The 26,229-nt window shown below is 46.6% G+C and overlaps 2 protein-coding genes and 1 long non-coding RNA gene across 4 annotated transcripts; 1 reads left to right on the top strand and 2 right to left on the bottom strand.

The window, feature by feature from the left end:
* Positions 1-66: 66 nt before the first annotated feature.
* polr3f (RNA polymerase III subunit F) lies at positions 67-20,964 on the top strand. Its single transcript, XM_033025737.1, has 9 exons — positions 67-738; positions 4,224-4,341; positions 6,196-6,263; positions 7,710-7,777; positions 9,224-9,336; positions 10,167-10,310; positions 13,220-13,327; positions 14,945-15,136; positions 17,831-20,964. Exons 1-9 carry the CDS (start codon positions 683-685, stop codon positions 17,906-17,908), a joined length of 945 nt encoding a protein of 314 aa, XP_032881628.1. The 5' UTR covers positions 67-682; the 3' UTR covers positions 17,909-20,964.
* Positions 1,831-19,945, bottom strand: LOC116976138. Its single transcript, XR_004412885.1, has 3 exons — positions 19,935-19,945; positions 14,360-14,364; positions 1,831-1,945 (listed from the first exon to the last, which is right to left on the bottom strand). It is a non-coding gene; the product is annotated as an uncharacterized LOC116976138 (long non-coding RNA).
* Positions 20,965-21,520: 556 nt separating the features above from the next.
* On the bottom strand, positions 21,521-26,214 carry LOC116976136 (tigger transposable element-derived protein 1-like). 2 transcript variants are annotated; one of them, XM_033025736.1, is made up of 2 exons: positions 26,107-26,214; positions 21,521-23,746 (listed from the first exon to the last, which is right to left on the bottom strand). In XM_033025736.1, the coding sequence occupies exon 2, from the start codon at positions 23,608-23,610 to the stop codon at positions 21,937-21,939; it is 1,674 nt and encodes a 557-aa protein (XP_032881627.1). In that variant the 5' UTR covers positions 23,611-23,746; positions 26,107-26,214; the 3' UTR covers positions 21,521-21,936. The 2 variants fall into 2 exon arrangements, with proteins under 2 accessions (XP_032881627.1, XP_032881626.1); XM_033025735.1 differs by lacking the exon at positions 26,107-26,214 and adding an exon at positions 23,832-24,236.
* Positions 26,215-26,229: the final 15 nt, after the last annotated feature.

The raw sequence follows: 26,229 nt of genomic DNA, 5'->3' as shown, positions 1-26,229 counted from the left end.
CGAGAGGCCGGTCGCTCCCAGTCGTCAGCAAAGATCGTCATCGAGGCTGAGCGGTGGGGTGAGGAAAGCCCCCTGAGGCCAGGAAAGAAGAGGCGGCAGGGAGGAGCAAAGCCGGAGACACAGACACACACAGACAGACACACACAGACAGACAGACACACACACAGACAGACACACACACAGACAGACAGACACACACACAGACAGACAGACACACACACAGACAGACACACACACAGACAGACACACACACAGACACACACAGACAGACACAGACACACATACAGACACACACACAGACAGACACACACACACACAGACAGACACAGACACACACAGACAGACAGACACACACAGACATCCAGGACCCGGCTCCACGCACACAGCCCAGACGGGCCTCAGAGCCGGCTCCAGTCCCGGGGCTAGGACTCACCCCTAAACCCCGCCTGCAGCTCCAGCCCGGGTCCCGAAACCCGGCTCCATCCTCGGCTTAAGCCCCCGGACTCCAGCCCCAGAGCGGGCAGAGCTCCGGCCTCAGTCCTAGCCCCAGACCCTAACTACAGCCTAAACCCTGCTCCAGAGCAGGTCCCACCCCCCAGGGCACGTTCCTGGTCCCAGGCCATCATCTGTCTCAGCCCATGTCCTGACCCCAGCCCCGCTGTGATGCCCAGCAGGTGAAACCATGGCAGACGTGAAAGTCAAACAAGAAACTTCAGATCCCGCGGCGATGGAGAGCAGGTAAACGCTTGTTTTGGTGTAAATGGCTCGTGAATCCGATGTCATTTTGTCAAGTTATACTTGAGGGGTGGCACTGTGTAGCACATTGGTAGAGCGGCTGCCTCACAGCTGGGTCCGATCCTGTCCTCGGGTGCTGACTACAGAGTTTACACGTTCTCCCTGTGACCGCGTGGGTTTCCTCCGTGTGGTCCGGCTTCCAGCGCGTGCTCCGGTTTCCTCCCACATCCCAAAGAAATGCCGGGTTGTAGCTTAATTGCTCCTAGTGTGTAGGGAGTGGATGAAAAAGTGGGATAACAGAACTAGTGTTAACTGGTGATCGATGGTCGGCGTGGATTCAGTGGGCCGAACGGCCTGTTATCATGCTATAGTTCTGAACTTAAACTTTGTGATGATAGAGCTAGACAGTAGCTGTGAATGTAATTTAAAGAACAACTTTTCAGTGAATTGTATCTGATGTTTCTGTGTGAGAGCAATATGAGGATGAAAGTCAAAGTCAAATTTATTCGTCACATGCGCCAACTAAGGTACAGTGAAATGAATTTGCCATGCAGCGATACAGTTGAAAAAAAGAACACACAATACACAATAGAATTTAATACAAACATCCACCACAGCATTCTTCACTGTGGTGGAAGGCAACAAAGTTCAGTCAGTCCTCCTTTGTTCATCCGTAGTCGGGGCCATAAACCCTCCGTAGTCGCCGCTACGAACGGCCGGATGTACCAGCCCTCTCGTCGGGATGATTGAAACTCAGTCGCTTGGAATGCCCGAAACGGCCACTTTCTTACCGGAGACACTTCAGGATGTTATAGGCCGCAGGCCGGCGGTCGAAGCTCCGCGATGGAAAAGTCCACTCTGCTGTAGCTCTGGGCCCGACCCTGGGAAAGGCCGCTCCAATCCAAGCTGTTAGGTCGCGAGAGGGGGGGTGGAGAAGCGACATGGAAAAAGTCGCCTCTCCGTTGAGGAAGCGACTGAAAAACAGTTTCCCCGTTTTCTCAGCCACCAACTCCCACACAAGACACACTGAAAGACACGGACTGGCATTAAGTTGGTATTTAAGTACCACTGAGATAGAATCCCATTAACCTACCATTATCTTTATCTATACATAACTAAACCTCTGATTTTGTTATCTTCCGGTTTGGCGATCTTTCTAGTTGTGCTTAAATGGTTTGCGATAGCGCCACGATTTTTCGCCAATTCTCTCCTATGATGCGAGTCCACCAAGTTTCGTTCTGATCGGTTGAATGTTGTAAAAGTTAGCGAGACTTAAAAATCTTAAAAACCGTGCATGCGCAGATCGATTTCTTCTCCTGCCTGTCAGTGCCGCGCGTTAGTCTCTTTCCCTGTCACTCCTCGGGATGGTCCGCCCCTTCCTGCGCCATCGTGGCGGAGGTTTCCAACCGGACATTTGGAGGGACCCAAAGCAGCCTAGCCCTGCCCCGCCCCAAGCAGCCCCGCTCCAAGCAGCAGCCTCGCCCCCATGGTGAAGATGTGGCGACGCCGCCCGAGGAGCTGTGGCCGCGCTGTACCTGGTGTGGAGGCTGGTGCCGCGGGCCGAGCCCGGGGACTGGGCCTGGGCCTGGGCTGGAACCAAGGATGAGCCTGTGTCCGGGGTCAGGGACGAGCCCGGAGATAATAATAATAATATATTTTATTGTCATTGCACATAAGCGCAACGAGATTTGGTATGCAGCTTCCATCTGATGTCATAACATAAATAACTAACAACATTTAGATTTTGATACCCCGAGAACATGGATTGTAAAAAGAACAGTAAAATAGTCTATGCGGGGGGGGGGGGGCAGCGCCGAGCCCTACTGTCTACCCTCTGGTGAAGGACATTGCGGGTCCCGCGCTCCAGCAGCTCCTGCCCGGGGGCGCGGACACTGGGAGAGGCCCCAACACACCGCAGCGTTACCCAGAGAGAAGGAGCGCCGCAGCCCGGCCCACGGCATGGGGGAGAGAAGAGACGGAGGGGAGAGAGGGATGAGGGAGGGAGGGGGGAGAGAGGGATGAGGAGGGAGAGAGGGATGGAGTGAGAGGGGAGAGGGGTGAGGGAGAGGGAGGGAGAGAGGCATGAGGGATAAAGGGGTGAGAGACAGGGAGGGAATGGGGTAGAATGATGGTGGAATGCCAGGGGGGTAGAAGGGGTCTGGGGTGATGGGTAAGGTGTGATAGAAGGGGGGAGTAGAGGAAGAGGGGGACAGGGAGGGGTGGATTTGATGGAAGGGGGATATGCGTGACTGGTGGAATATTGCGTTGGGGGTGCAGATTTGCTTTGGGGGACCAGGCCTCCCATGTCCCCCAACGGGTCCTACTTAGTCTAGTCCCAGCTATAGTTGAGTAAAACAGAACTATAAAGTTCAGTAAAACTCCGGTAATCCGGCACAATCAGCACTTTGATGCTGAAGTGACTGAGTTACCCCCACTACTGCATGCTAATTATGTCAATGCAGCAACTACTGCTTTTAGTCAGCTTATATAGGCATTACAAAGTGGCACGTATTCCCAATGAATCGAGTGAGATCTAGTGGAGTATGGAACACAAGCCCCCTGCGTCAGTTTCTATGGAGTGTGGGATCGAGAGTCTAAGGAAGCACAGAACCATCATCTGGTGAGGCAGATAACAAACTCAGGATTTGCAAACAATGGGATAGCAGATTGCTAGGGTCTGCGTTTTGGTTTATAGATTGTATTTTTGAATATTATCTATTTATCTTGTGTTATTGTATTTATGGGCCTATTAAGCTGTAGCAAGAATTTAATTGTACTGTTGTTGGTACATATGACATAGAAACATAGAAAATAGGTGCAGGAGTAGGCCATTCGGCTCTTACCCAGCACCGCCATTCGATATGATCAAGGCTGATCATCCAAAATCAGTATTCCGTTCCTGCTATCTCCCCATATCCCTTGATTCGTTTAGCCCTAAGTGCTATATCCAACTCTCTCTTGAAAACATCCAGTGAATTGCCCTCCATTGCCTATGACAATTAAATCCTCGCGAAGCTTGACTATTTCTCGATGTCTCTTTATCAGAGTTGATCCAACTTTAATCCTATGCTCTGCCCGTGTTCTACGATGCATTGTTATCCCTTCTTCCTGCTTTTGCTGTGTACTGTGAAGCATGTCTCCATTCCATTAAAAAAAGACAAAAGTGTTGGAGTAACTCAGAGGGTCAGGCAGCATCTTCGGAGAACATGAATAGGTGATGTTTCAACATCTTGAACCGAAACATCACCTATCCAAATTTTCCAGAAGCCGCTGTCTGATCCGCTTAGTTACACCAGCACTTTGTGTCTTTTTTCTGGTAACCCAGCACTTTCAGTTCCGTGTGCCTCTATCGGGTGAGGCTGTGGCGGTTCAGTGGAACCTGGTCTTGCTGAGCATTCCGGAGCGCAGCTGATGCCTACGTGATGCCCTGGATGAGACTGTAGGCTGGTCCCTTCTATCCGATTGATTCTGTCCTCTTCTCCCCCCAGGATCCTGGAATTATGCCAGCAGTTCCCGCAGGGAATCACAGACCAGGTCATTCAGAACGACATGCCACAGGTGGAGCCACAGAAGAGAGCGTTGGTCATCAACAGGCTGCTCTCCACAGTAGGTCGCATTAGGATGCATTTGTGTAGTGCCCTCGGCCTCTTAAAGGCACCTTCTCAGTGTTTTTGAACTCTACAGTTACAATGGCTAATATGTCAGAGTCGTACAGCGTGGAAATAGGCCCTATGGTCCAAAGCCCACACCGGCCAACATATTCTATCTACACCTGTCCCACCTGCCTGCATTTGGCCCATATCCCTCTAAAACTGTTCTATCCATGTACCTGTCTAAATGGTTCTGAAAATATTGCGAAAGTATCTGCCTCATCTAACGCTTCTGACAGCTCGTTCACTACACCCATCATCCTTTGTGTGAAAATGTTACACCTCAGGTTCCTATTAAATCCTTCTCCCATCACCTCAAACCTATGTCCTCTGGTTCTTGATTCCCCTACTCTGGACAAGAGACTCTGTGTGTTTACCTCATCTATTCTCATGATTTTGTATACGTCTATAAGATTAGCCCTCATCCTCCTACACTCCAAGGAATAAAGTCCTAGCCTGCTCAACCTCTCCTTATAGCTCAGGCCCTCGAATCCTGGCAACATCTTCATAAATTTTCTCTGCAGCCTTTACAGTTTGACAACATCTTTCCTATGGCATAATGTCCAAAACTGTGTAGAGCGAGGCACCGTGTGGCAACCAGAGCATCAAGTGTTGGCTCGCCATGAACATGGTCCAGGCTATCTTGCCTGCACTCCTTCTCTCTCTGTGGTTGTGATCGTCGATACCTGCCTGTGAAGCCGGGTAGGGCTGCATTCACCATCTCTGCTGAAAGGTGGTGCCTCAGCACGAGCTTTGTATTGCGCTGTTTGAGCCCGGACTGTGAGCCGCAGTCTCTGGTGTGGAGCCTGGACCCATGTCACAAAGTCACACAGAATGGACACAGGCCCTTCGGCCCAACTCATCCATGCCAACCAAGATGCCCCATCAAAGCTAGTCCCATTTGCCTGTGTTTGGCCCATATCCCTCTAAACCATTCCTATCCAGGGTACCTGTCCAATTGTCTTTTAAATGTTGTTATATTACTTCTCAACTACCTCCTCTGGTAGCTCCTTCCATATACCCTCCAGCCTCTGTGTGAGAAATGTAGCGCCTCAGCTTTTCACTAAATCTTATCCCTCTCACAAACATCTGAAGAAGGGCGCCGACCCAAAACGTCACCTATCCATGTCCTCTGGAGATTCAGCTGAACCCGCTGAGTTACTCCAGCACTTTGTGTCCTTTTTTGTATATCGGCATCTGCAGTTCCTTGTTTCTAAACATATGTTTTCTTGTTTTTGATTTGACCTACCCGGGTAAAAGATTCTGTGCATTCACCCTATCCATTCCCCTCATGATTTTATAAGATCATTCCTCATCCGCCTGCCCAAGGAATAAAGTCTTAGCCTGCCCAACCTCTCCCTATAGCTCAGGCCCTCAAGTCCTGGCCACCTGAGGTAAGAATTGTTTTGTCCTGTTGCTCTTTTCTCTAAGGTTTATCCTTTAACAGATTATCTGTGTATGATTGTGTTTATGGGCATATAAAACTGCAGCAATTGCAGGCAGATGAATTCAGTTTAACTGGGCCCCATGTTCTGCACAAACATCGTGGGCCGAATCCTGTGCTGCACTGTTTTATGTTCCAAGTAAGAATCTCCTAGTTCCATTGCCTGTACTTATCATAATTACAAGCTCTTGACTTGCCTCTGGGAACCGCTACGCCTAAGGGGGTTGTTGATGGGGTGACGATTCTCATCCTGAATGGGTGGAATCTGTGATGATGTTGAACGTAACAACCGTACTGGCATAACTTCTAAATTTTGATTACATTTGAAGCAGAAAGGTTGCTGAAAGAATAGTTTTGCCATTTTAGGGTCAGCTGGATCTGCTGAGAGGTACGGCTGGTCTCCTCTACCGCATAAAGGATGTCCAGACGGCAAGGTGAGCATCTGTCGCCTCTTCCATCTGCTCTCGGGAAAGCACCAGCTTTGCAACACCCAAGTCTAGCTTCCTCTATTGAAGACCATGCACACTCGGAGAAGGAGGCTGTTCACACCCTCTTGCTCTGCTGTTTACGTTTAGGTTACTGAGATACAGTAGTAAGCTTTTGTTTGCGTCCAATTCAGGATAATCAGATCATATTGCACGTGAATACAATCAAGCCAAACACGAGTACACCGGATAAAGCAAATAGAAAAATACCACAGTGCAGAATATAGTTTCTCAGCATTGTAGTGTAACAGTTACACAGAAAGAAATCCAGTGTCCGCAATGAGGTCGATTGGAAGATCAGGGCTACACCCTAGCTTATGGAAGGACCTTTCAGCTGTCTGATAACGGGAAGAGTTCCTGAGTCTGCTTGTGTGCTTTTAAGTTCCTTGGGATAGATACCAGGAAGAATTCCATTGTACTGATTCTATGTTTCAAAACACAGAAATGTTTGTCAAAACACAAAGTGCTGGAGTAACTCAGTAGGTTCTGACATGTTCTCCAGAGATGCTGCCTTACCTGTCAAGTTACACCAGCTCTTTGTGTTCTACAGAAGATTCCTGCATCTGCAGTTCCTTGTTTCTCCATTTTCCTGCACCAATTTGAAATCTCATCAAAGGCATAGTTACTATGAAGAAGTTCACCAGAAGTTGACCTGTGTCCACCAGAGATGATGCATGACCCGCTGCATTACTCAAGCAGTGTGTGTTCTACAAATATTAGGTTACAGTTGTGCAAGACAGTGGAGAGGTAGCACTTGGAGTCTGTGTTCAGTTTGGGTCATCCTGCTGCAGGAAACATGCCATTAAGTTGGAAAAAATGCAGAGAAGATTTACGAGGATGCTGCCAGGAATCAAGGGTCTGAGCTACAGGGAGAGATTGGGCAGGCTAGGACTTTATTCCTTGGAGTGTAGGGCGCTGAGGGATGATCTTGTAGAGGTGTATAAAATCATGAGGGGAATTGACAGGACGACTGCTCAGAACCTTATACCCAGAGTGGGGGAATCAAGAACCAGAGGATATAGGTTTAAGGTGAGAGGAAGATTTAATAGGAAATGGAGGGTGGTGGGTATATGGGACGAGCTGCCAGAGGAGGTAGTTGAGGCATGTTTTAAATGACATTTATAAGACACGGACAGGTACATGGATAGGAAAGGTTTAGAGGGATATGGAGCAAATGCGGGTAGGTAGGATTAGCTTAGATGGAACATCTTGGTTGCAAGTTGGGTTGAAGGGTCTAAAATGACGCTATGAATTTAGCATCCTGAATTTATCCCAAATTCATGGCACAGAGCAGTAACACGGTAATCTGAGGATTACAGACACTTTCTGTTTTACAAGGCTTGTAAAGTTTGCTCTAAAATATACATTATAATTTGTAATTTTTCTTTTGATCAGCAAAATGAAGGGATCTGACAACCAGGAGAAGTTGGTTTATCAAATAATTGAAGACGCTGGAAATAAAGGTACGGTGATATCGTCAAATCGATGGACATCAGCAAAAAGGATGTGTTATTTTCTCAGCCGCTTCCCTTGTGCTTTGTCCTCAAATCCTGAAGGAGTATCTGCCCCCCTCCCCCATAACTGTGAGTTCCCTCCGGCTGGATGCTCCACGTAATGACCCCTCCCTCTCCCCACTGTGCCGGCACAGGATCATCAACCTTGCAGCCTTGTAGCAGCACATCATTGTACTTCTAGTCTCCCTGCCCTGCACATAAATCCTAACAGGTTCTCCCCAATTTATGGACCTGCCATATCATTCAAACAACTCTTTGGGAGAATGGCGGGATGGATTGGATTTGCCAGTAGTTTAGTTTTCCTTTAAAGATGCAGCATGGAAATGGGTCCTTCGGCCCACTGAGTCCACGCTGACCATCGATCACCTGTTCACACTAGGTCTATGTTATCCTACTTGCTCACCCACTCCCCACACACACGCGGCAATTTACAGCGGCCAATTAACCTAAATACTCACAGGTCTTTGGGATGTGGGAGGAATCCACACCTATCCACATTTTGGGTTACATTAATTACTCGGGAGCTCTGTCGTAGCCTGGTAATGACCTGGGAGCATTTGCCAATTTATTCATTGGTGAGAGAGATTGACTCAGGTTGTTAAGACAATCTAGAACAGTCCTACTGTTGCTATGAACACAGCTCCCACTCTGTGTTCTTGGCTATGATGGTTGTAAAAAGAATGAGTGGAATGGTTTAAAATATTACCTCTCCCCCTTCAACCTTGCTCTCCTATTTTGAAGTTGTGCACCTACCAATATAATTTTTATTGGTTTTATTGGTTGTTATTAGGAGCTGCCAGAGTGTCTCCAGAGTTTGTCATTGTGGTGTTGGATTTCCAGCACCCATATATATTTTTTGAAAATGCTAGAAATACACAGCAAGTCAGGCAGCAGCTGTGGAAAGAGACAGTCAATGTTTCAGGCATGTGACCCGCTGTCAGAACTGGGAAGGAGAGTCGTACAACACGGAATTAGGCGCGTCTGCCCAAGATGCCCCATCTACACTAGTCCCACCTTTGGCCAATATCCCTCTAAACCTTTCCTACCTATGTACCTGTTCAAATGTATTTTAAATGTTGTTATAGTATCTGCCTCAACTACCTCCTCTGGCAGCTTGTTGCCTATACCCATTACCCTTTGAGATAAAAAGTTGTCCCTTGGATTCCTGTTAAATCTTTCCTCTCCCACCTTAAACCTATCTTCTCTGGTTCTTGATTCCCCTCCCCTAGGTAAAAAGACACTGTGTATTCAACCTATTTATTCTCCTCTTGATTTTATATACAGAGATTCAAGTTGGTTTTGAAAGGTAAAATAGGTGGGGACTTGTATAAAATTACTGAGCCAGTGCTTAAAACTTGTATCTGGAGTCCAGTGATGATGAATTTTAATTTGCAGGTATATGGAGCAGAGATATTCGGTACAAGAGTAACCTCCCTTTGACGGAGATCAACAAAATTTTGAAGAACATGGAAAGCAAAAAGCTAATTAAAGCTGTGAAGTCTGTGGCTGTGAGTACGTCAGCATCTTAATTTGGACACAACGCTTTCCAAACAACAGCCATGCGGTTTTATAGGTTAATTGGCCTCTGTAAATTCCCGTGAGTGTGTAGGGAGTGGATGAGAAAGTGGGATAACATAAAAGTTGGGTGAATGGGTGATCGATGGTTGGCGTGCAGGTGGGCCGAAGGGCCTGTTTCCATACTGCGGTGGAGTTACCTCCACAATGGCATGAGGGAGTTCCAGAATTTAACACTGTTGACAGTGAAGGAATAGGAATTTACAATAAACCCTCATTATAATGAACCATCGGGGGAAGAATTGATATCCGTTAATACCAATTGTTCACTATAACCGAGTCGGGGATTATCATGTATATGTTGTAGAAACAAACAACTGCAGTTGCTGATTAATACCCAAAAGACACAAAGTTCTGGAGTTACTCAGCAGGCCAGGCAGCATCCATGGAGAGCATGGATAGCTGACATTTCAGGACAAGTCCCTTCTTCAGACTCGCGGTCCGCAACAGGGCCTGGATTCGAGGTGAGTTGACGACCCCGGCCTGCTGGCAGCCGGGGAGAGGCGAGCATCGGCGGAGTCAATGGTTGTGGCCCTCGGGTGGTAATCATCCGGAGAAAGGGTGTGAGCCGAGGGTTGCATGGGCAGCCATCGATAGGCCCTTTGGCTATATCCAAAATCCATTATAAAAAGGTCCATTAAAACGAAGATTTATGTCTTCATTTATTCAGAGCCCATGGTTTAAATGCTAAACAACTGCTTTGCCAGTAGAGCTCGTGCTAAGTGCAAGTTAAACCCGTTTTCTCCCATTTCCCCTCTTCTAGGCATCAAAGAAAAAGGTGTACATGTTGTATAACCTGCAGCCAGACCGGTCTGTGACTGGTGGAGCCTGGTACAGTGATCAAGACTTTGAGTCGGAGTTTGTGGAAGTGTTGAACCAACAGTGCTTCAAGTTCTTGCAAAATAAGGTAAGAAAGAATGGTCACAAAGTGCTGGAGTAACTCAGCAGGTCAGGCAGCATCTCAGCATTTTCCAGAGATGCTGCCTACCTGCTGAGTTACCCCAGCACTTTGTACATTAACCAGCCTCTGCAGTTCCTTGTTTCTACATGAAGAAATTATGGTCTTGTGCTTGTGGTGTAAAGTGTACACTTTGCAGGGGCTATCCTCATTTAAGTTAGCTGTATGTTTTGCAGGGGATAGGCAATTTTTGGATTGATTGAGGTAGAGATTGAGGTAACAAATAGCAAGTTGAAATACCCCCCTCTCTTTGTGCCCCACCTGGATCCACACCCATTTCTCCCACTATCCCCAACCTTTTCCTAACCCTCTGTCCCCTTCCACCTATAACCCTTCATCTGGCTATATATGTCAAGCCCCTTCTCTACTTATCTCACGGCCTTTTGTCTTTTCATCTCTAGCCTTTGTCCAACTATCAGCCAAACAAACTACCCCCTTCACCTATCACTTGCCTGGCTTTGTCCTGCCCCCACCTTTCCAGCTTTCTCCCTCACCTCTCTTCCAGCTTTCTCCCCCCCACTACAACAATCAGTCTGAAGATAGCTATGAGATCCTTTGCCATCATATTGACGAGTGTTTAGTTGGCACATAGTTTAGTCATAGAGTCATACAGCATGGAAATGGGCCCTTTGACCCAACTTGTCCATGCTGACCATGATGTCCCATCTAAGCTAGTCTCATTTGCCCACATTTGGCACATATCCATCAACCTTTCTTATGCATGTACCTCCTAAATGTCTTTTTAAATGCTGTTATTGTGTCTGCCTCAGCTTGTTCCATATACCACTACCCTTTCACCTTAAACCTATGCCTTTGGTTCTTGATTCCCTTAACTTGGAAAAAATCTATCATCTTAACTATTCCCATCATGTTTTTATACACCTCTATAAGATTAATTTTCTTGATTATTCAGGGTGTCAAGGGTTATAGACAATAGGTGCAGGAGTAGGCCATTCGGTCCTTCAAAGGTTCAAAGGTTCAAAGGTTGATTTATTGTCACATACACCTAGATGTAGTGAAATTCCTTCAAGCCAGCACTGCCATTCAATGTGATCATGGCTGATCATCCCCAATCAATACCCCATTCCTGCCTTCTCTCCATATCCCTTAACTCTGCTATCCCTAAGAGCTCTGTCTAACTCTCTCTTGAAAGCATCCAGAGAACCAGCCCCCACCACCCTCTGAGGCAGAGAATTCCACAGACTCACAACTCTCTGTGTGAAAAAGTTTTTCCTCATCTCCGTTCTAAATGGCTTACTCCTTATTCTTAAACTATGGCCCTCACTGGTTATGGGGAGAATGCAGGAGAATGGGGTTGAGAGGAAAGATAGATCGGCCAAGATTGAATGGCAGAGTAGACTTGATGGGCCGAATGGCTATAATTTATGAATTTATGAACCCCTCAGCCTCCTGTGCTTCACATAAAGTCATAGCTTGCCCAAACTATCACTATAGCTCAGGCTGTCAACCTCCTTGTGATTCAATGTCCAATTTAATGTTAATGTCGTAATGTCCATTGTAAACCGATGTAAAATGCAATTTGGCTTGAGAGCCATGTATCCCTTTTTTAATTTCTAGTCTCTGAGAGGGGTAAACTTTGAGCCTGTGGTGTTCTGCAGGGGTCGGTACTGAGGCCGCTACCCTTCACGTTGTATATAAATGATTTGGATGAGGGAATTGAAGGATTTGTGGCCAAGTTTGCAGATGATACGAAGATAGGTGGAGGGGCAGGTAGTGAAGAGAAAGCAGGGACTCTGCAGAATGACTTGGACACGTTTGGTGAGTGGCGAGAGAAGTGGCAGATGGAATACAGCGTGGCAAAGTGTGGAGTCATGCATTTTGGTAGTAGGAACAAGGGTGTAGACTATTTTCTAAATGGGGAAAGACTTCGGAAATCAGAGGTGCAGAGGGACTTGGGAGTGCTGGTGCAAGTCAAATTGGTAGTAAAGAAGGCAAAACAATGCTAGCATTTACTTTAAAAGAGCTAGTACACAAAAACAGGGATGTAATGTTGAGGTTCTATAAGGTGCTGGTCAGCTGCATTTGGAGTATTGTGATAGAGTGGATGTGGAGCAGATGTTTCCACTATTGGGAGAGTCGAGGAGTAGAGGTCATAGCCTCAGAATTAAAAGACATTCCTTTGGGAAGGAGATGAGAAGGAATTTCTTTAGTCAGAGGGTAGTGAATCTGTGGAATTATTTGTGACAGAAGGCTGTGGAGGCAATATCAATGGATATTTTTAAAGCAGAGATAGATAGATTCTTGATTAGTATGGGGGTATGATTAGTCAGGAGTTATGGGGAGAAGGCAGAAGAATGGGGTTAGGAGGGAGAGATAGATCAGCCATGATTGAATGGTGGAGTAGGCGATGGGCCAAATGGCCTAATTCTTCTCCTATTGCTTATGACATGACCTCAGATGTTGTCTGTGTGCAGTTTGCACGTTCTCCCTGTGACCGCGTGAGTTTCCTCCGGGTGCTCTGGTTTCCTCCCACATCCCAAAGACGTGGGTGTTTGCAGGTCAATTGGCCCTCTGTAAATTGCCCTCAGTGTACAGGGAGTGGATGCATGTGGGATAACATAGAACTAGTGTGAAAGGGTGATCGATGATTGGCGTGGACTTGGTGGGCCTGTTTCCATGCTGTATCTTTCAGAAAAGAATCCCCATCTGACATTGCACACTTCTCCAATCTAGCACCCCTATACTGTCCAGTACTTATTGGAAACCTATTTTGACTTGGGTAGTGATAGGACATCTACATTTGCTGAAGTGAATAGTATATTTGGATACATTTTTTTGGAATCATATTACCCAAAGTTAATCACCAATATAGAATGTAACTATGTGCTTCCCTACAGGCTGATGTGGCACGGGAGAGTAAACAAAGTCCAATGGTTCAAAGGAACAGTTCGTATGCATCATCTCATGAAGTGTGGAAATACATCTGTGAACTGGGGATCAGCAAGGTACCACATTGCTCTCATGGCTGCAAGTTTCCTTTGCCCCATTGAAGATAAGATCAAAACACAGTGGCACAGCTAGTAGAGCTGCTGCCACACTGTGCCAGACATGGTTCGATCCTGACCTTGGGTGCTGCCTGCGCGGAGTTTGCACTTTCTCCCTGAGACCACTTGGGTTTCCTCCGGGTGCTCCAGTTTTCTCCCACATCCCAAAGACGTGCGGGTTAGTAGGTTAATTGGCCCTGTAAATTGCCCCCAGTGTGTAGGGAGTGGATGAGAAAGTGGGATTTACTGGAAGTTGCATTGCACGCCCCATCCTATTTCATATCAGTTTCTCCCCTTCCAGCCTTGGTTACTCTCTTTACCCGACTCATCAGTGAATCTACCCTATCTCACCTGGATCCACCTGTCACGCTCCTCCCCTCACCTCTTTCTACCATCAGTCTGAAGGAAGGTCCTAACCCAAAATATTACCTGGCCCCTTCCCTCCACAGATGCTGCCTGACCCGCTGAGTTTTTCTAGCAATTTGTATTTTGCTCTTCATAATGCACCACAATGGAGGCTTGATGTCAATTTTTTTCTTCCCCTCTTCTCTCTTTCATCTCAACCCCTGGCTAATCTCATCAAACAATAAATAGTTTTTTTTCCCTACAAAAAGTAAGATTTCACCACTTGAGTACTTTTGACGAGTTGTCATGTGTGAAATGATCCCATAAACAGTACTGAGTAAAGGACCAGATAATCTGCTTACTTGGCTATGGCTGAGTGGTATTGGACAGCGCGATTCCCCCTGCCCTTCCTTGAATTGGTGTTTGAGGGTTTATGGGGTTTCCATTTGATGTCCTCCAAAAGATCCCAATGATGTTCCCTCAGTACTGAAAGGGTTGTCAGCCACGATTATACATCAGGTCACCTTCAAACTGGCCTCTGGCAACGTCATCTACCCAAGAGATCTAAAGTGTCGACCCTGTCTTAAAAACATGATTTGCTTAATGTTAAAGGTCCTAAGGCTAGTTACCTCAATCCTTTCGTTTCACACCTTCTACCTTTTCATCCCTGGCCTTTATCAAACTATCTGCCTATCAAAACACCTGTACCCACCTATTAATTGCTATGCTTTGTCCTGTCACTTCTGAAGAAGGGTCCCAACCAGAAATGTCACCCATCCTATTTCTCCAGAGATGCTGCCAGACCCGTTGAGTCGCTCCAGCACTTTGTGTCTATCTTTGGTATAAACCAGCATCTGCAGTTTTGTTACATTTTGTCCTGCCCCACCTTTTCTAGATTTCTTTCCCCCCCAACCCCTCTCCAACACACACGCACCACAATCAGTCCGAGGAAGGAACCCGACCCGAACCGTCACCTACCCACGTTCTCCAGAGATGCTGCCTGTCCTGCTGAGTTAATTCAGGACTTTGTGCCTGTTTTTTTCTGTAAACCAACATTTGTAGTTGCTTGTAGAAACTAAGAAGTGCAGATGCTGGTTAACACACAAAGGTTTCTTGTGTCTACTGAAATGCGGCTGGGTTGGATGTAAGATCAGTTGTTGCTCCACCGTGTATTGTGACATTTTTGTTAATTTTTTTCCTGTTTTATAATGACACTGACTTTTGCATTCTCAGGTGGAACTGTCAATGGAAGATATAGAAACTATTCTGAATACGTTAATATATGACGGGAAGGTAGAGATTACTATTATAGCCGCAAAGGAAGGCACTGTTGGTAGTGTGGAAGGGCAAATGAAGCTGTATAGAGCAGTCAATCCCATCATCCAGCCCACAGGCCTGATGAGGACACCCTGTGGGATGTGCCCGGTAAGTGTGGCTTCTCGGGGATTAGTAAAGTCTTGCCTTTTTCACTGTTTTCAAAAGTATCCAGCTAACTCTTTCCGAGAGAGAGAAAGCAAGCAAGTAATGATCGGAGTTAATGTCAACAGTTATTTACCATTATTGATAACGACATGCAGAGAGTTATAGATGGAGCTCATTCCATCACACAGACCAAGAATGTCCCATGGTTGTGAAAGACACAAATAATCTTTTGTCCCATTGATCCATTGCTGACTTTTTGCAAATAATCATTAGCCGTCCTTTTTACCCATAAAGCTGGACATATTTTATAAGCAAAGCTTCTATTGGCTCAACACTTCAAAAGATAATTTTATTTAATCTGTAATTATACCATGTAGAAAGACACAAAGTGCTGGAATAACTCTCTCTATCTCTGGAGAACATGGATAGGTGACTTTCGGGTCGGGACACTTCAAAATCAAAACATAGCCTATCCATGTTCACCAGGGATGCTGCCTGGCCCACTGAGCTACTCCAGCACTGTCATTTTTGTAAGTCAGCATCTGCAGTTCCTTGTGTCTACAAAATATCACATAGATCAGGTACCTGTTTAGCATTTGAGCTCACTGTCAATAAGGTTCCAACTCCTCTGCATGCTTCTGCATGTTGATGTACAGTGGCCTCCATAATGTTTGGGACAAAGACCCGTCATTTATTTATTTGCCTCTGTACTCCACAATTTGAGATTTGTAATAGAAAAAAATCACATGTGGTTAAAGTGCACATTGTCAGATTTTAATAAAGGCCATTTTTATCCATTTTGGTATCACCATGTAGAAAATACAGCAGTTTATATATGGTCCCCCCCCCATTTCAGGGGGCACAGCAATGTTATGTAAATGAAAGAAGTCATGTTTAGTATTTTGTTGTATATCCTTTGCATGCAATGACTGCTTGAAGTCTGCGATTCATGGACATCACCAGTTGCTGGGTGTCTTCTCTGGTGATGTTTTGTCAGACCTTCTTCTTCTTTCGTGTGGCGTGCACAGCCTAAAGTTGTTGGACAACTTGTTCTATTTGATCTTCTGTTTGTGCACGTCGAGTTGATTGCATTAGTCGAAACAGGGCGGACCACGTGAAGTTTGCAATCTTCCAACCATTTGCCAGGCCTGAATTACAGCCATCTTTAGCTTATGCTTGTTTTGGGGGCTAGTCCCCTTCAGTTTTCTGTTCAGCATATAAAAGGCATGCTCAATTGGGTTCAGATCAGGTAATTGACTTGGCCACTAAAGAATTGACCATTTATTAGCTTTGAAAAACTCCTTTGTTGCTTTAGCAGTATGTTTGGGATAATTGTCTTGCTGTAGAATGAACCGCCAGCAATGTTTTGAGGCATTTGTTTGAACGAGCAGATAGGATGGGTCTCTCCACTTCAGAATTCTGTATGCTACCACCATTAGCAGTTGTATCATCAATGAAGATAAGTGAGCCAGTACCTTCAGCAGCCATACATGCCCAGACCATAACACCCCCATCACCGTGTTTCACAGATGAGGTGGTATGCTTTGGATCTTGGGCAGTTCCTTCTCTCCTCTACACTTTGCTCTTGCCATCACTCTGATACAAGTTAATATTCGTCTCATCTGTTCACAAGACCTTTTTCCAGAACTGTGGTTCCTCTTTTAAGTACTTCTTGGCAAACTGTAACCTGGCCATCCTATTTTTGCGGCTAACCAGTGGTTTGCTTCTTGCAGTGTAGCCTCTGTATTTCTGTTCATGAAGTCTTCTGTGGACAATGATCATTGACAAATTCACACCTGACACCTGAAGAGTGTTTCTGATCTATCGGAAGTGTTTGGGAATTTTTCTTTATTATAGAGAGAATTCTTCTGTCATTAGCTGTGGAGGTCTTCCTTGGCCTGCCAATCCCTTTACGAATTAGTAGGCTCTTTCTTCTTAATGATGTTCCAAACAGTTGATTTTTGTAAGCCGAAGGTTTGGCTGATGTCTCTAACAGTTTTATTCTTGTTTCTCAGTCTCATAATGGTTCTTTGACTTTCATTGGCACAACTTTGGTCCTCATGTTGATAAACAGCAATAAAAGTTTCCATAGGTGATGGAAAGACTGGAGGAAAGACTACGTGCTGAGTGAAAGAGCTAATAGTCAAATCTAAAATGGTCGTTCTTCTACAAAAGCATGGACTAGTAGAACAAATGAATGGCTCGGTGCCAAGTCTGAATGACTTTGTAAATTATATGGAACACAATATGGAGGACAGGTTGTCTTTTCAATAAAGACATTAAGATGGCAGCCTGCAGTAATAGCATGTGCTTCATTCAAGGCCATAAAGAAACCAAGATTGAACTTTGACACAGAGCTCTCTTATACCTGCATTAAGGAGGCAATTAAACACACCTGAGCAATTACAAACGCCTGTGAAACCATGCGTCCCAAACATTATAGTGCCCTGAAATGGGGGGACTATGTATAAACACGCCTGTAATTTCTACATGGTGAAACCAAAATGTATAAAAATGGCCTTTAATAAAATCTGACAATCTGCACTTTAACCACATGTGGTTTTTTGTCTATTAAAAATATCAAATTATGGAGTACAGAGGCAAATAAATAAATGATTGGATTTTGTCCCAAACATTATGGAGGACACTATATTAGTGACATACAGGAGTTTCAGTTGTTTGCAATGTGTTTTCCAGGTATTTGATGATTGCCATGAAGGCGGCGACATTTCTCCAGCGACGTGTCTGTATATGACGGAGTGGCTGGAGTTTTAACTAAAATTGCGTTGGCAGAAGGAACATTAAAGCTTGGATGGTGGTTGCAGTGTCTGAAAGGATTTGTATCAAGTCCATGGCATCGACAGCCTATTCAGCCCAATTCCATGCATTGAGCCTCTTTCCGACCTGGTCTGACAAACTGCTCCATTGCTTATCTGGCTTCCCATTGTACTTACTGGAACCGAGACACAGTTCCACAGTGGACAGATGTGAGAAGATGCCAGACATGAAGCACATTGAAGAGAAGATCCTGTTTTTTTATTTTTAAATCTACATTTCTTTCTTATCCAAACAGATCGCAATTCAACCATTTAACTGTAAAAAATACTCGCCATGAAAATCGAATAAAAATTTACTATTTTGAAATATGTATTTTGATGGTTCACAGGAACATTCTCAGTCAAAGTGACACTAGCTCAGTATGGAGACCTTACAAGAGGTTATTTTTAAGTGTTTCATGGTGTTGAGAGGAGGGTGAAATTCTAGTCATTTGGATCAAGATAACTGGAGGCCCGGTGATTTTATACTTTAGATTTAACTTTAGAGTCATCATGAATCCTTCCTGCTCCTGCATTGTTTAATTTCATACAAATCAACGTTGGATGTGCGATGAGCAGGCCCGGGGCACCACCGCTGGTCCACGCTGCCTGCCCGAACACCACGAGGCCGAGACCCGCGACACGATTGCCGCCACGAGGAACAGCACCAACACTCACCGCCTTCCAAGCACGGACAACCGACGCTGATGCCATCGTCGACCCTCACCTCTCCAGGGCCACAACCGCCGACCTTCACCACCTCCCTGGGGCCGCCGTCGCTGACCTTCACTGCCTCCACGGCGCCGTTGCCATCGACCACCGCCTCCCTGGGACCACAACCGGCAACTCCCACCGCCTCCGCGAGACCGCCGCATTCACCGCCTCCCCAATGCCATCGCTGCAACCGACTTTCACCACCTTCCCGGCCATCTGCTGACCGGGACGACCGACGCATCGTCTGCTGACTCCGGCTAGTCCCCAGCCGGCCTTTACCAGCGGCTCTGCCGACCCTCGCCTTTCCACCGCCCACCAGTGGGCCGCAGCCGTCGTCTTTCTTGAGTCCCAGGCTGAGCACCGGGCCCACCGTCTCTACATTGCAGACTCCAACAGCACATGGTCTGACTCTGCTGGGTCCTATTGCTGCCCCCCCTCCGACAGGGTACATCAGTGGGGGTTCCACTGGTTCTTCCCTTTCCACTTTTAGCCAGGCGGTTCTAACTACTCCCCACGCATACATAGTCCTCTTCCCTTAACACCCACCATCCCTCAACCAGGCATCGTCTCGGCCTCCTTCTACTCACCTGCCTTCCTCCGACCCCAACCCCCAACCTTTCTGTGTGTTCACCATTCCCCCTGACCTCCCCCTTTCTGATATGGAAAGGTTTGTCCTTAGCAGAGGCTTCACCTTTGTTCCCCTCCGCCCTCACCTCAACGAGTTCCGGGTCCTCCACGATGTAGTGCTCTTCTGCCTTCGCCTCCACCTCTGGGCCTTTTTCTATGGGAAGGTGTCCTCACCACCCAGTGACGACCCCTTCTCCCGTCTCCAACGGACCCCCACCTCTTGGACTCCCCCGGATGGCCCTCTACCTTCTTTAGACCTTTTCATTTCCAACTGCCGGCAGAACATCAACCGCCTCAACTTTTCCACTCCCCTTACTTACTCAGCCCCGCACAGCCCGATTTTATCTTCTCCCCAAAATACACAAACAGAACTCCTGGCAGACCCATTGTTTCTGCTTGTTCATGTCCCATCAAATTAATTTCCACATACCTCGACTCCATCCTGGTCCAATCCCTCCCTACCTGTGTTCAAGACACCTCACACGCCCTTTGTCTCTTCAATGACTTCCTTTTTCCAGGCCCCCACGACCTCATCTTTACTGCGGATGTCCACAACTCTGCACCTCTATCCCCCACCAGGAAGGTCTTAAAGCCCTCCATTTCTTCTTCGACTGCAGAACCAGCCAATTTCCGCCCACCAAAACTCTCCTCCGCCTAGCAGAGATGGTCCTTGTCCTCAACAACTTCTCCTTTGACTTCTCCCCCTTCCCCCAAATCCAAGGCATAGCTATGGGCACTCGCATGGGCCCTAGCTATGCTTGCCTCTTTGTAGGGTACGTCAAACAATCACTGTTCCAGGCGTACACTGGCCCCATCCCCGAACTCTACCTCCGCCACATTGACGACTGCATTGGTGCTACCTCCTGCACCCATGCAGAACTCACTGACTTCATCAACTTCACCACCAAGTTCCAACCTGCACTCAAATTCAATTGGACCATCTCCGACATCTCCCTACTGTTTCTGGATCTCACCGTCTCCATCACAGGAAACAGACAATTGACCGACATCTACTACAAACCTACTGCCTCCAATAGCTATCTAGACTACACTTCTTCCCACCCTGCTTCCTGTAAAGACTCTATACCCTACTCCCAATTCCTCCGTCTACGCCGTATCTGTGCCCAGGATTAGGATTTCCATACCAAGGCATCGGAGATGTCCTCATTCTTTATGAAACGGGGGTTCCCCTCTTCCATTATAGATGAGGCTCTCCTTGATATCCCGTAGCTCCGCTCTTGCTCCCTCTCCCCCATTTCGTAACAAGGAGTCCCCCTTGTCCTTGCCTTCCACTCCATCAGCCGTCGCATACAGCATATAATCCTCCAACATTATTGCCACCTCCAACGGGATCCCACTTGCTTTCTCTCTCTATCCCCTCCCACTTCCCAGTTCTCCGACCTGTCTTACTGTCCGACTACATTCTAAATTTGTCCCGCCCACTCCCCTAATCTGAAGAAGGGTCGAGACGTCATCTACTCCTCTCCAGAGATGCTGCCTGTCCCGCTGAATTACTCCAGCATTTTGTGACTACCTTCAATTTAAACCTGCATCTGCAGTTCTTTCTTACACATATATAATCTAGTCTTTTATTGTATGTGGTGCCAGATCACGTGTTGGATTTGTAGAGGATCGATGTTGACACAGGATGGACTAAATAACTTTTTTAAATGACCTCTATGTAGATGTCTGCATTATTTCAGTTGTGGCCACTTTTACATCTCAGGGAAACATGGAATAAGATGTACTGCTTGGGTTAGACCAAGACTGTACCTGTAAACATGTAGCAAGGAAGAATTTCATCTTTCAGGTTCTTATGCAGTGCGTGTGACAGATAAACATGCTTGAATTTTGCGCAAAGTTTCCCCTGAAACCAATTCATGAAACATGAGAGATGGCAGAGGAGTTTAAAAGATATTTTGCATCAGACGTTAAAGTCAGAGTTACTATGGATATCCATTTATCCCAACAAATTAAATTAAATACTGGAATTAAATAGTCACCATTCCTGGAGAATTGGTATGTAAATTAATGGGGCCAAAGGCTGATAAATTCCCTGGACTTAATACAGCTCCAGAGACATGGGCTTCATTAGTTACAGTCTTCAACAATGTTGAGATTCTGGAGATACATAAATACAAATATTTTTTTTCTCCAATGAATCCCTTGTTATAAGTGGAGATGAATTCTATGGAATGTTTATCTCAACAAAAATAACAATACACATAAATGGAGACATATACTTTTAAATGCATGTTAAATATAGGTAACATAGTTTAAGAATATAATTCACAAGAAATAATAGTGTAGTTTAGATACAGCTTGGAAACAGGCTCTTTGGCCCACTGAGTCCACATCGTTCACATTAGTTCTACATTATTCCACTTTCTCATCCACTCCTTATGCACCAGGGGCACAAACCCGCACATATTTGGAATGTGGGAGGAAACCGGAGCATCCGGAGGAAACCCACACGGTCACAGGGAGAACGTGCAAACTCCCCACAGACGGCAGCTGAGGTCAGGATTGAACCCGAGTCTCTGGCGCTGTGAGGCAGCGACTCTACCAGCTGAGCCACTGTTCCGCCCTAGTTGATGCACAAGAACACCCAGGTACTAACCAGAGATGTTGTGTGGTGGAGCAGGGTTACGTGGGGGGAGAGGGAGGCTCTATTTTGAAGATGAGGAAAGCATCGACAGGTATTTGCTGCGTGTTGCGCATCCTTTCCTTGTACATTTGCCTGTAACAGCTGATGGCATCCTGCAGCAATCGCCCGACCTTCAAACTGCGCTCCCGGTTCGGATCATTAGCGCTGAGGATGTGCACGACTTGATCGATGTAGGACAAGACATCAGACAGGTGGCTGGTCTGCAGTTGATGCGGGGCGGGCGGCTCCTGATCCTCAGCCTCTTCTGCCGAACGCTCCTGCTCCAGCAACACGAGGTCTTCATTGGACAGATCTTCGTTTTGTGAATCCAGCAGCTGAATCACGTCTCCGTCGACGATGTCCTGAAAGCCGGCCTCGTTCGCCAGCCCCACAATATCGCTGGTGACTTTCTCTGCAGGTTCTGCTGGTGGAATGCCACCAAAGTTGCTGACACACTCCGGCCAGATGTTTTTCCAGGCGCCATTCATTGTAGAAATGCTCACCTCATCCCATGACTCCGAGATGTTGTCTATTGCATTCATAATGTTAAAGCTTTTCCAAAATTCTCGAACTGTTGGTTTACTATGTCCATCGGTCCCATTGACCAATTGCGCAAACGTTTTTCTTAAATAATATCTCTTGAAATTTGCAATTACACCTTGATCCATTGGTTGTAATAAGGCTTTTGTGTTCTTGGACAAGTACTCTACTCTCACGTTGTCAGTAAGATTGTTTAAGTGCAGTGGGTGGCTGGGCGCCTTGTCTAGAATGAGCAAAGCTTTGTTGGGAATGTTGCATTTGGCACAGTACCTCTCCAAGGCAGGGCAGAAATGGTTGATAAACCAGTCGTGAAAAATAGCCGCAGTCATCCAAGCTTTCCGGTTCGAGCACCAAATGACAGGTAAGTTTGGCTTTGCATAGCCCTGGAGAGCTCTGGGATTTTCACAGCTGTACACTAGAACGGGCTTTAACTTAAAATCGCCGGCAGCATTGCCTCCCAGAAGTAGCGCCAGATGATCCCTGGAAGCCTTAAAACCCGCAGCAGACTGCTCTTCTATGGATATAAATGTCCTTTCAGGTAAGCGTTTCCAAAAAAGAACCGTTTCATCTGCATTGAACACCTGCCCTGGCAGAAATCCTTCTTCATCGATGATCTTTTTCAATTCACTAGGATAATTTATTGCAACTTCTACATCAGCAGTTTGCACGTTATTCAGGTTAAATCGCTTCCGAAATCGGTCAAACCAACCTTTGCTTGCCAGGAATGGTTTTTTGTGAGCACCACTACCTTCTTCTTTCACCAAATCATTGTACAAGCTCTTGGCCTTAGACTGAATAGCTATCATATTTAAGGGGACATCGAGTTGCCCCTGGTCTTGAATCCACACACTCAGCAGCCTTTCCATGTTAAGCATCACTTCACTGCGATGAAAATACAGTGTTCGAGCACTTAACGGTGTTGCAACTTGGGCACTGGCCATGATTCTATCTCTGCTGTCCCTTATTGTTGCCACGGTAGATGTAGCAAGCCCCAGAGTTTTGGAAATTGCACTAAGTTTCTCTCCAGCAGCAAATCTTTGTAAAATATCCAGTTTTACATCCAGAGTGATTCCTTTACGTGTACGTTTAGGTTTACTATTTGCACTGGAACCTGTTGACCTTTTCCCAGACATCTTGAGGGTAAATAACGTGGAAAAACCTTGAAGAAAAGCTTGGACAGCGGAAGCAAACAGGACCTGCTGTGTGGACTGAAGTCAAACCAATCTGCCACATCTTCTGCACACGCATCTGAAAATGCCAGTCGAGTATCTGGAAACAAAATTGACAACATTTGTTGTTTCTTTCTCTTTTATTTTCACAATTTTTAAATGTAATTATGCCCTAAATTATGTACCTCAAATTTTTTTATGGTGATTTGTGTTTTCGTAAGGGTAAATTTCCGTTATCACAACTGCCTTAATGTATGAATACACTGTTCTACAGGATTGGAAAACTGACCATACAGATGCTCCCTGACTTACGGAATGCTTATGTCCTGCAGACCCATGCCTAAGTCAGAGGTTACGCAAGTCAGAAATGGAAATACCACTGCGCGCACGTAAATTTACTGTTTAATGTAGACACCATGCGAGAGTGCCGACGCGGTGACCACGGGGGAGTCAAAAAGGCTTATGGCACGTTGGCCTTCATCAGTCAGAGTACTGAGTATCGAAGTTTGGAGCTACAAAAATTGCAGTTATACGAGACATTGATGAGGCTGCATTTAGAGCATTGTGTTCAGTTCTGGGCACCATGTCATAGGAAAGATGTTGTCTAGCTGGAAAGAGTGCAGAGTAGATTTACGAGGATGGGGCCAGGACTCAGGGGCCTGAGCTATAGGGAGAGGTTGAGCAGGCTATGACTATCCTTTGAAGGGCAGGAAGATGTGGGGTGATCTTATAGATGTGTACAAAATCAAGGGAGGAATAGACCAGGTAAATGCACTGAGTCTTGTGCCCAGAGTAGGCAAATCGAAGGGAGGTAGGATCGGGGGGGAGGGGGAGGGGGAGGGGGTAGGGTCGAGGGGGAGAGTCGGGGGGGGAGAGAGTTGGGAGGGGGAAAGAGTCTGGGGGGGTGCGGTGCCAGTGCAGCACGGGGAGAGAGCGGTGACAGTGCAGCATGGTCAGTGACTGGGTGGACGGAGAGACCAGACTGTCCCCAACTCTGCTGCCGGACATTGCCGGGTTTTCGACCCCATGTGTGATTGCGGCCCCGCTCCACCCGCCCCCGTGTGTGGGCGCTGCCGACCCACAGCCCATGACAGTGCAGCCGCACAGAGGGAGATGGGGCGGAGGGCGGCCGTGGCCGGACAGCGCTAACCCCGGGGTGCTGTCCCGAGGGATGCGCTCCATCGGCCGCTTATGCCTTGCTCAGGTTCAGAGCAAAGATACTAGAGCGCTGTCACTCTCCACAATTATTTACAGCGCAAAAGTTGATAATTTCGGCGTTTTTTAACAGGTAAGAAAGTACACGTTTCGTGTATTAACAGTGTATGCCGGAAGTTGCCATGTTCTACAGATGGATTGAGCTGCTCCGTGCGTCACGCCCTTTGACCCGAAGACCTTACGTGCAACCCCCCAATAGAGAAAGACCTGGATGGAGTGAATGTGGAGAGTCTAGGGCCAGAGGCCATAGCCTCAGAATAAAAGGACGTACCTTTAGAAAGGAGAAATTTGTTTAGTCAGAGGATGGCAAATTCATTGGCAGACAGCTGGTGAGGCCAAATCAATGGATATTTTTAAGGCAGCGATTAACATATTCTTGATTAGTGAGGGTGTCAGAGATTACGTGGAAAAGGCAGGAGAATAGGGTTGAGAGAGAAAGATAGATCAGCCATGATCTAGAGTAGGAAGTTGATCATGTGTTCAAGAAGGAACTGCAGATGCTGGAAGATCAAAGGTACACAAAAATGCTGGAGAAACTCAGCGGGTGCAGCAGCATCTATGGAGCGAAGGAAATAGGCAACGTTTCGGGCCGAAACGTCGCCTATTTCCTTCGCTCCATAGATGCTGCTGCACCCGCTGAGTTTCTCCAGCATTTTTGTGTACCTTCGATCTTCCAGCATCTGCAGTTCCTTCTTGAACACATGATCTAGAGTAGACTAGGTGGAGTAGACTTGATGGGCCAAATGGCCTAATTCTGCTCATAGAATTTATGAATTGCCATTCTCCCAATATGTTGGGCAACTGTTTGAAAGATGACTTGGCCCTTTGTTTTGCTGAATCTGACCTAAGCTGCTGAATGTGGTTCTGTAAAAATTAAATATCCAGACAGAGAAAGAAAGATACTGCCTGACCCACTGGGTTATTCCAACATTTTGGGTCCATCTTTGTCCAAAGTGCAAGTTTCTTGTTGCAAACTTAGAGTTTTCAGATATTTCTACAACTTCAGATGAGACAGTTTGTCATCCTTTATACAAAGCTGGCTGTACAGTTGTGTATTGTACATACTCTGCAGGAATAATAAATCTACGCGTGCGCAGTAGCTCTACCGTTGCTCCGACTTGCGTAACATCTGACATACGCAATGATCCGCGGAACGTAATCATTACACGCCGGGGAGCGGCTGCATCTTTGCTGTCCTGTGTGAACGTATCATACATTCCGGGCGCTGACGGTAAGATCTTTTACCTCAGCACCGCCTGCTCCTCCCGCAGCTCCCCGCGCCCCTTGGCTCCATCACCTGGCGACGGACACCCGCCTGCGCTTCCCGCTCCCAGCCTGGCGCCAGCCCAACTCACGTGATCACATGCG

The sequence above is a fragment of the Amblyraja radiata genome, chromosome 8, assembly GCF_010909765.2.
Source record: "Amblyraja radiata isolate CabotCenter1 chromosome 8, sAmbRad1.1.pri, whole genome shotgun sequence".
Lineage (NCBI taxonomy): Eukaryota > Metazoa > Chordata > Chondrichthyes > Rajiformes > Rajidae > Amblyraja > Amblyraja radiata.
The sequence above is the reverse complement of the archived record's forward strand: the minus strand, read 5'-3'. Positions and strand labels throughout refer to the sequence as shown.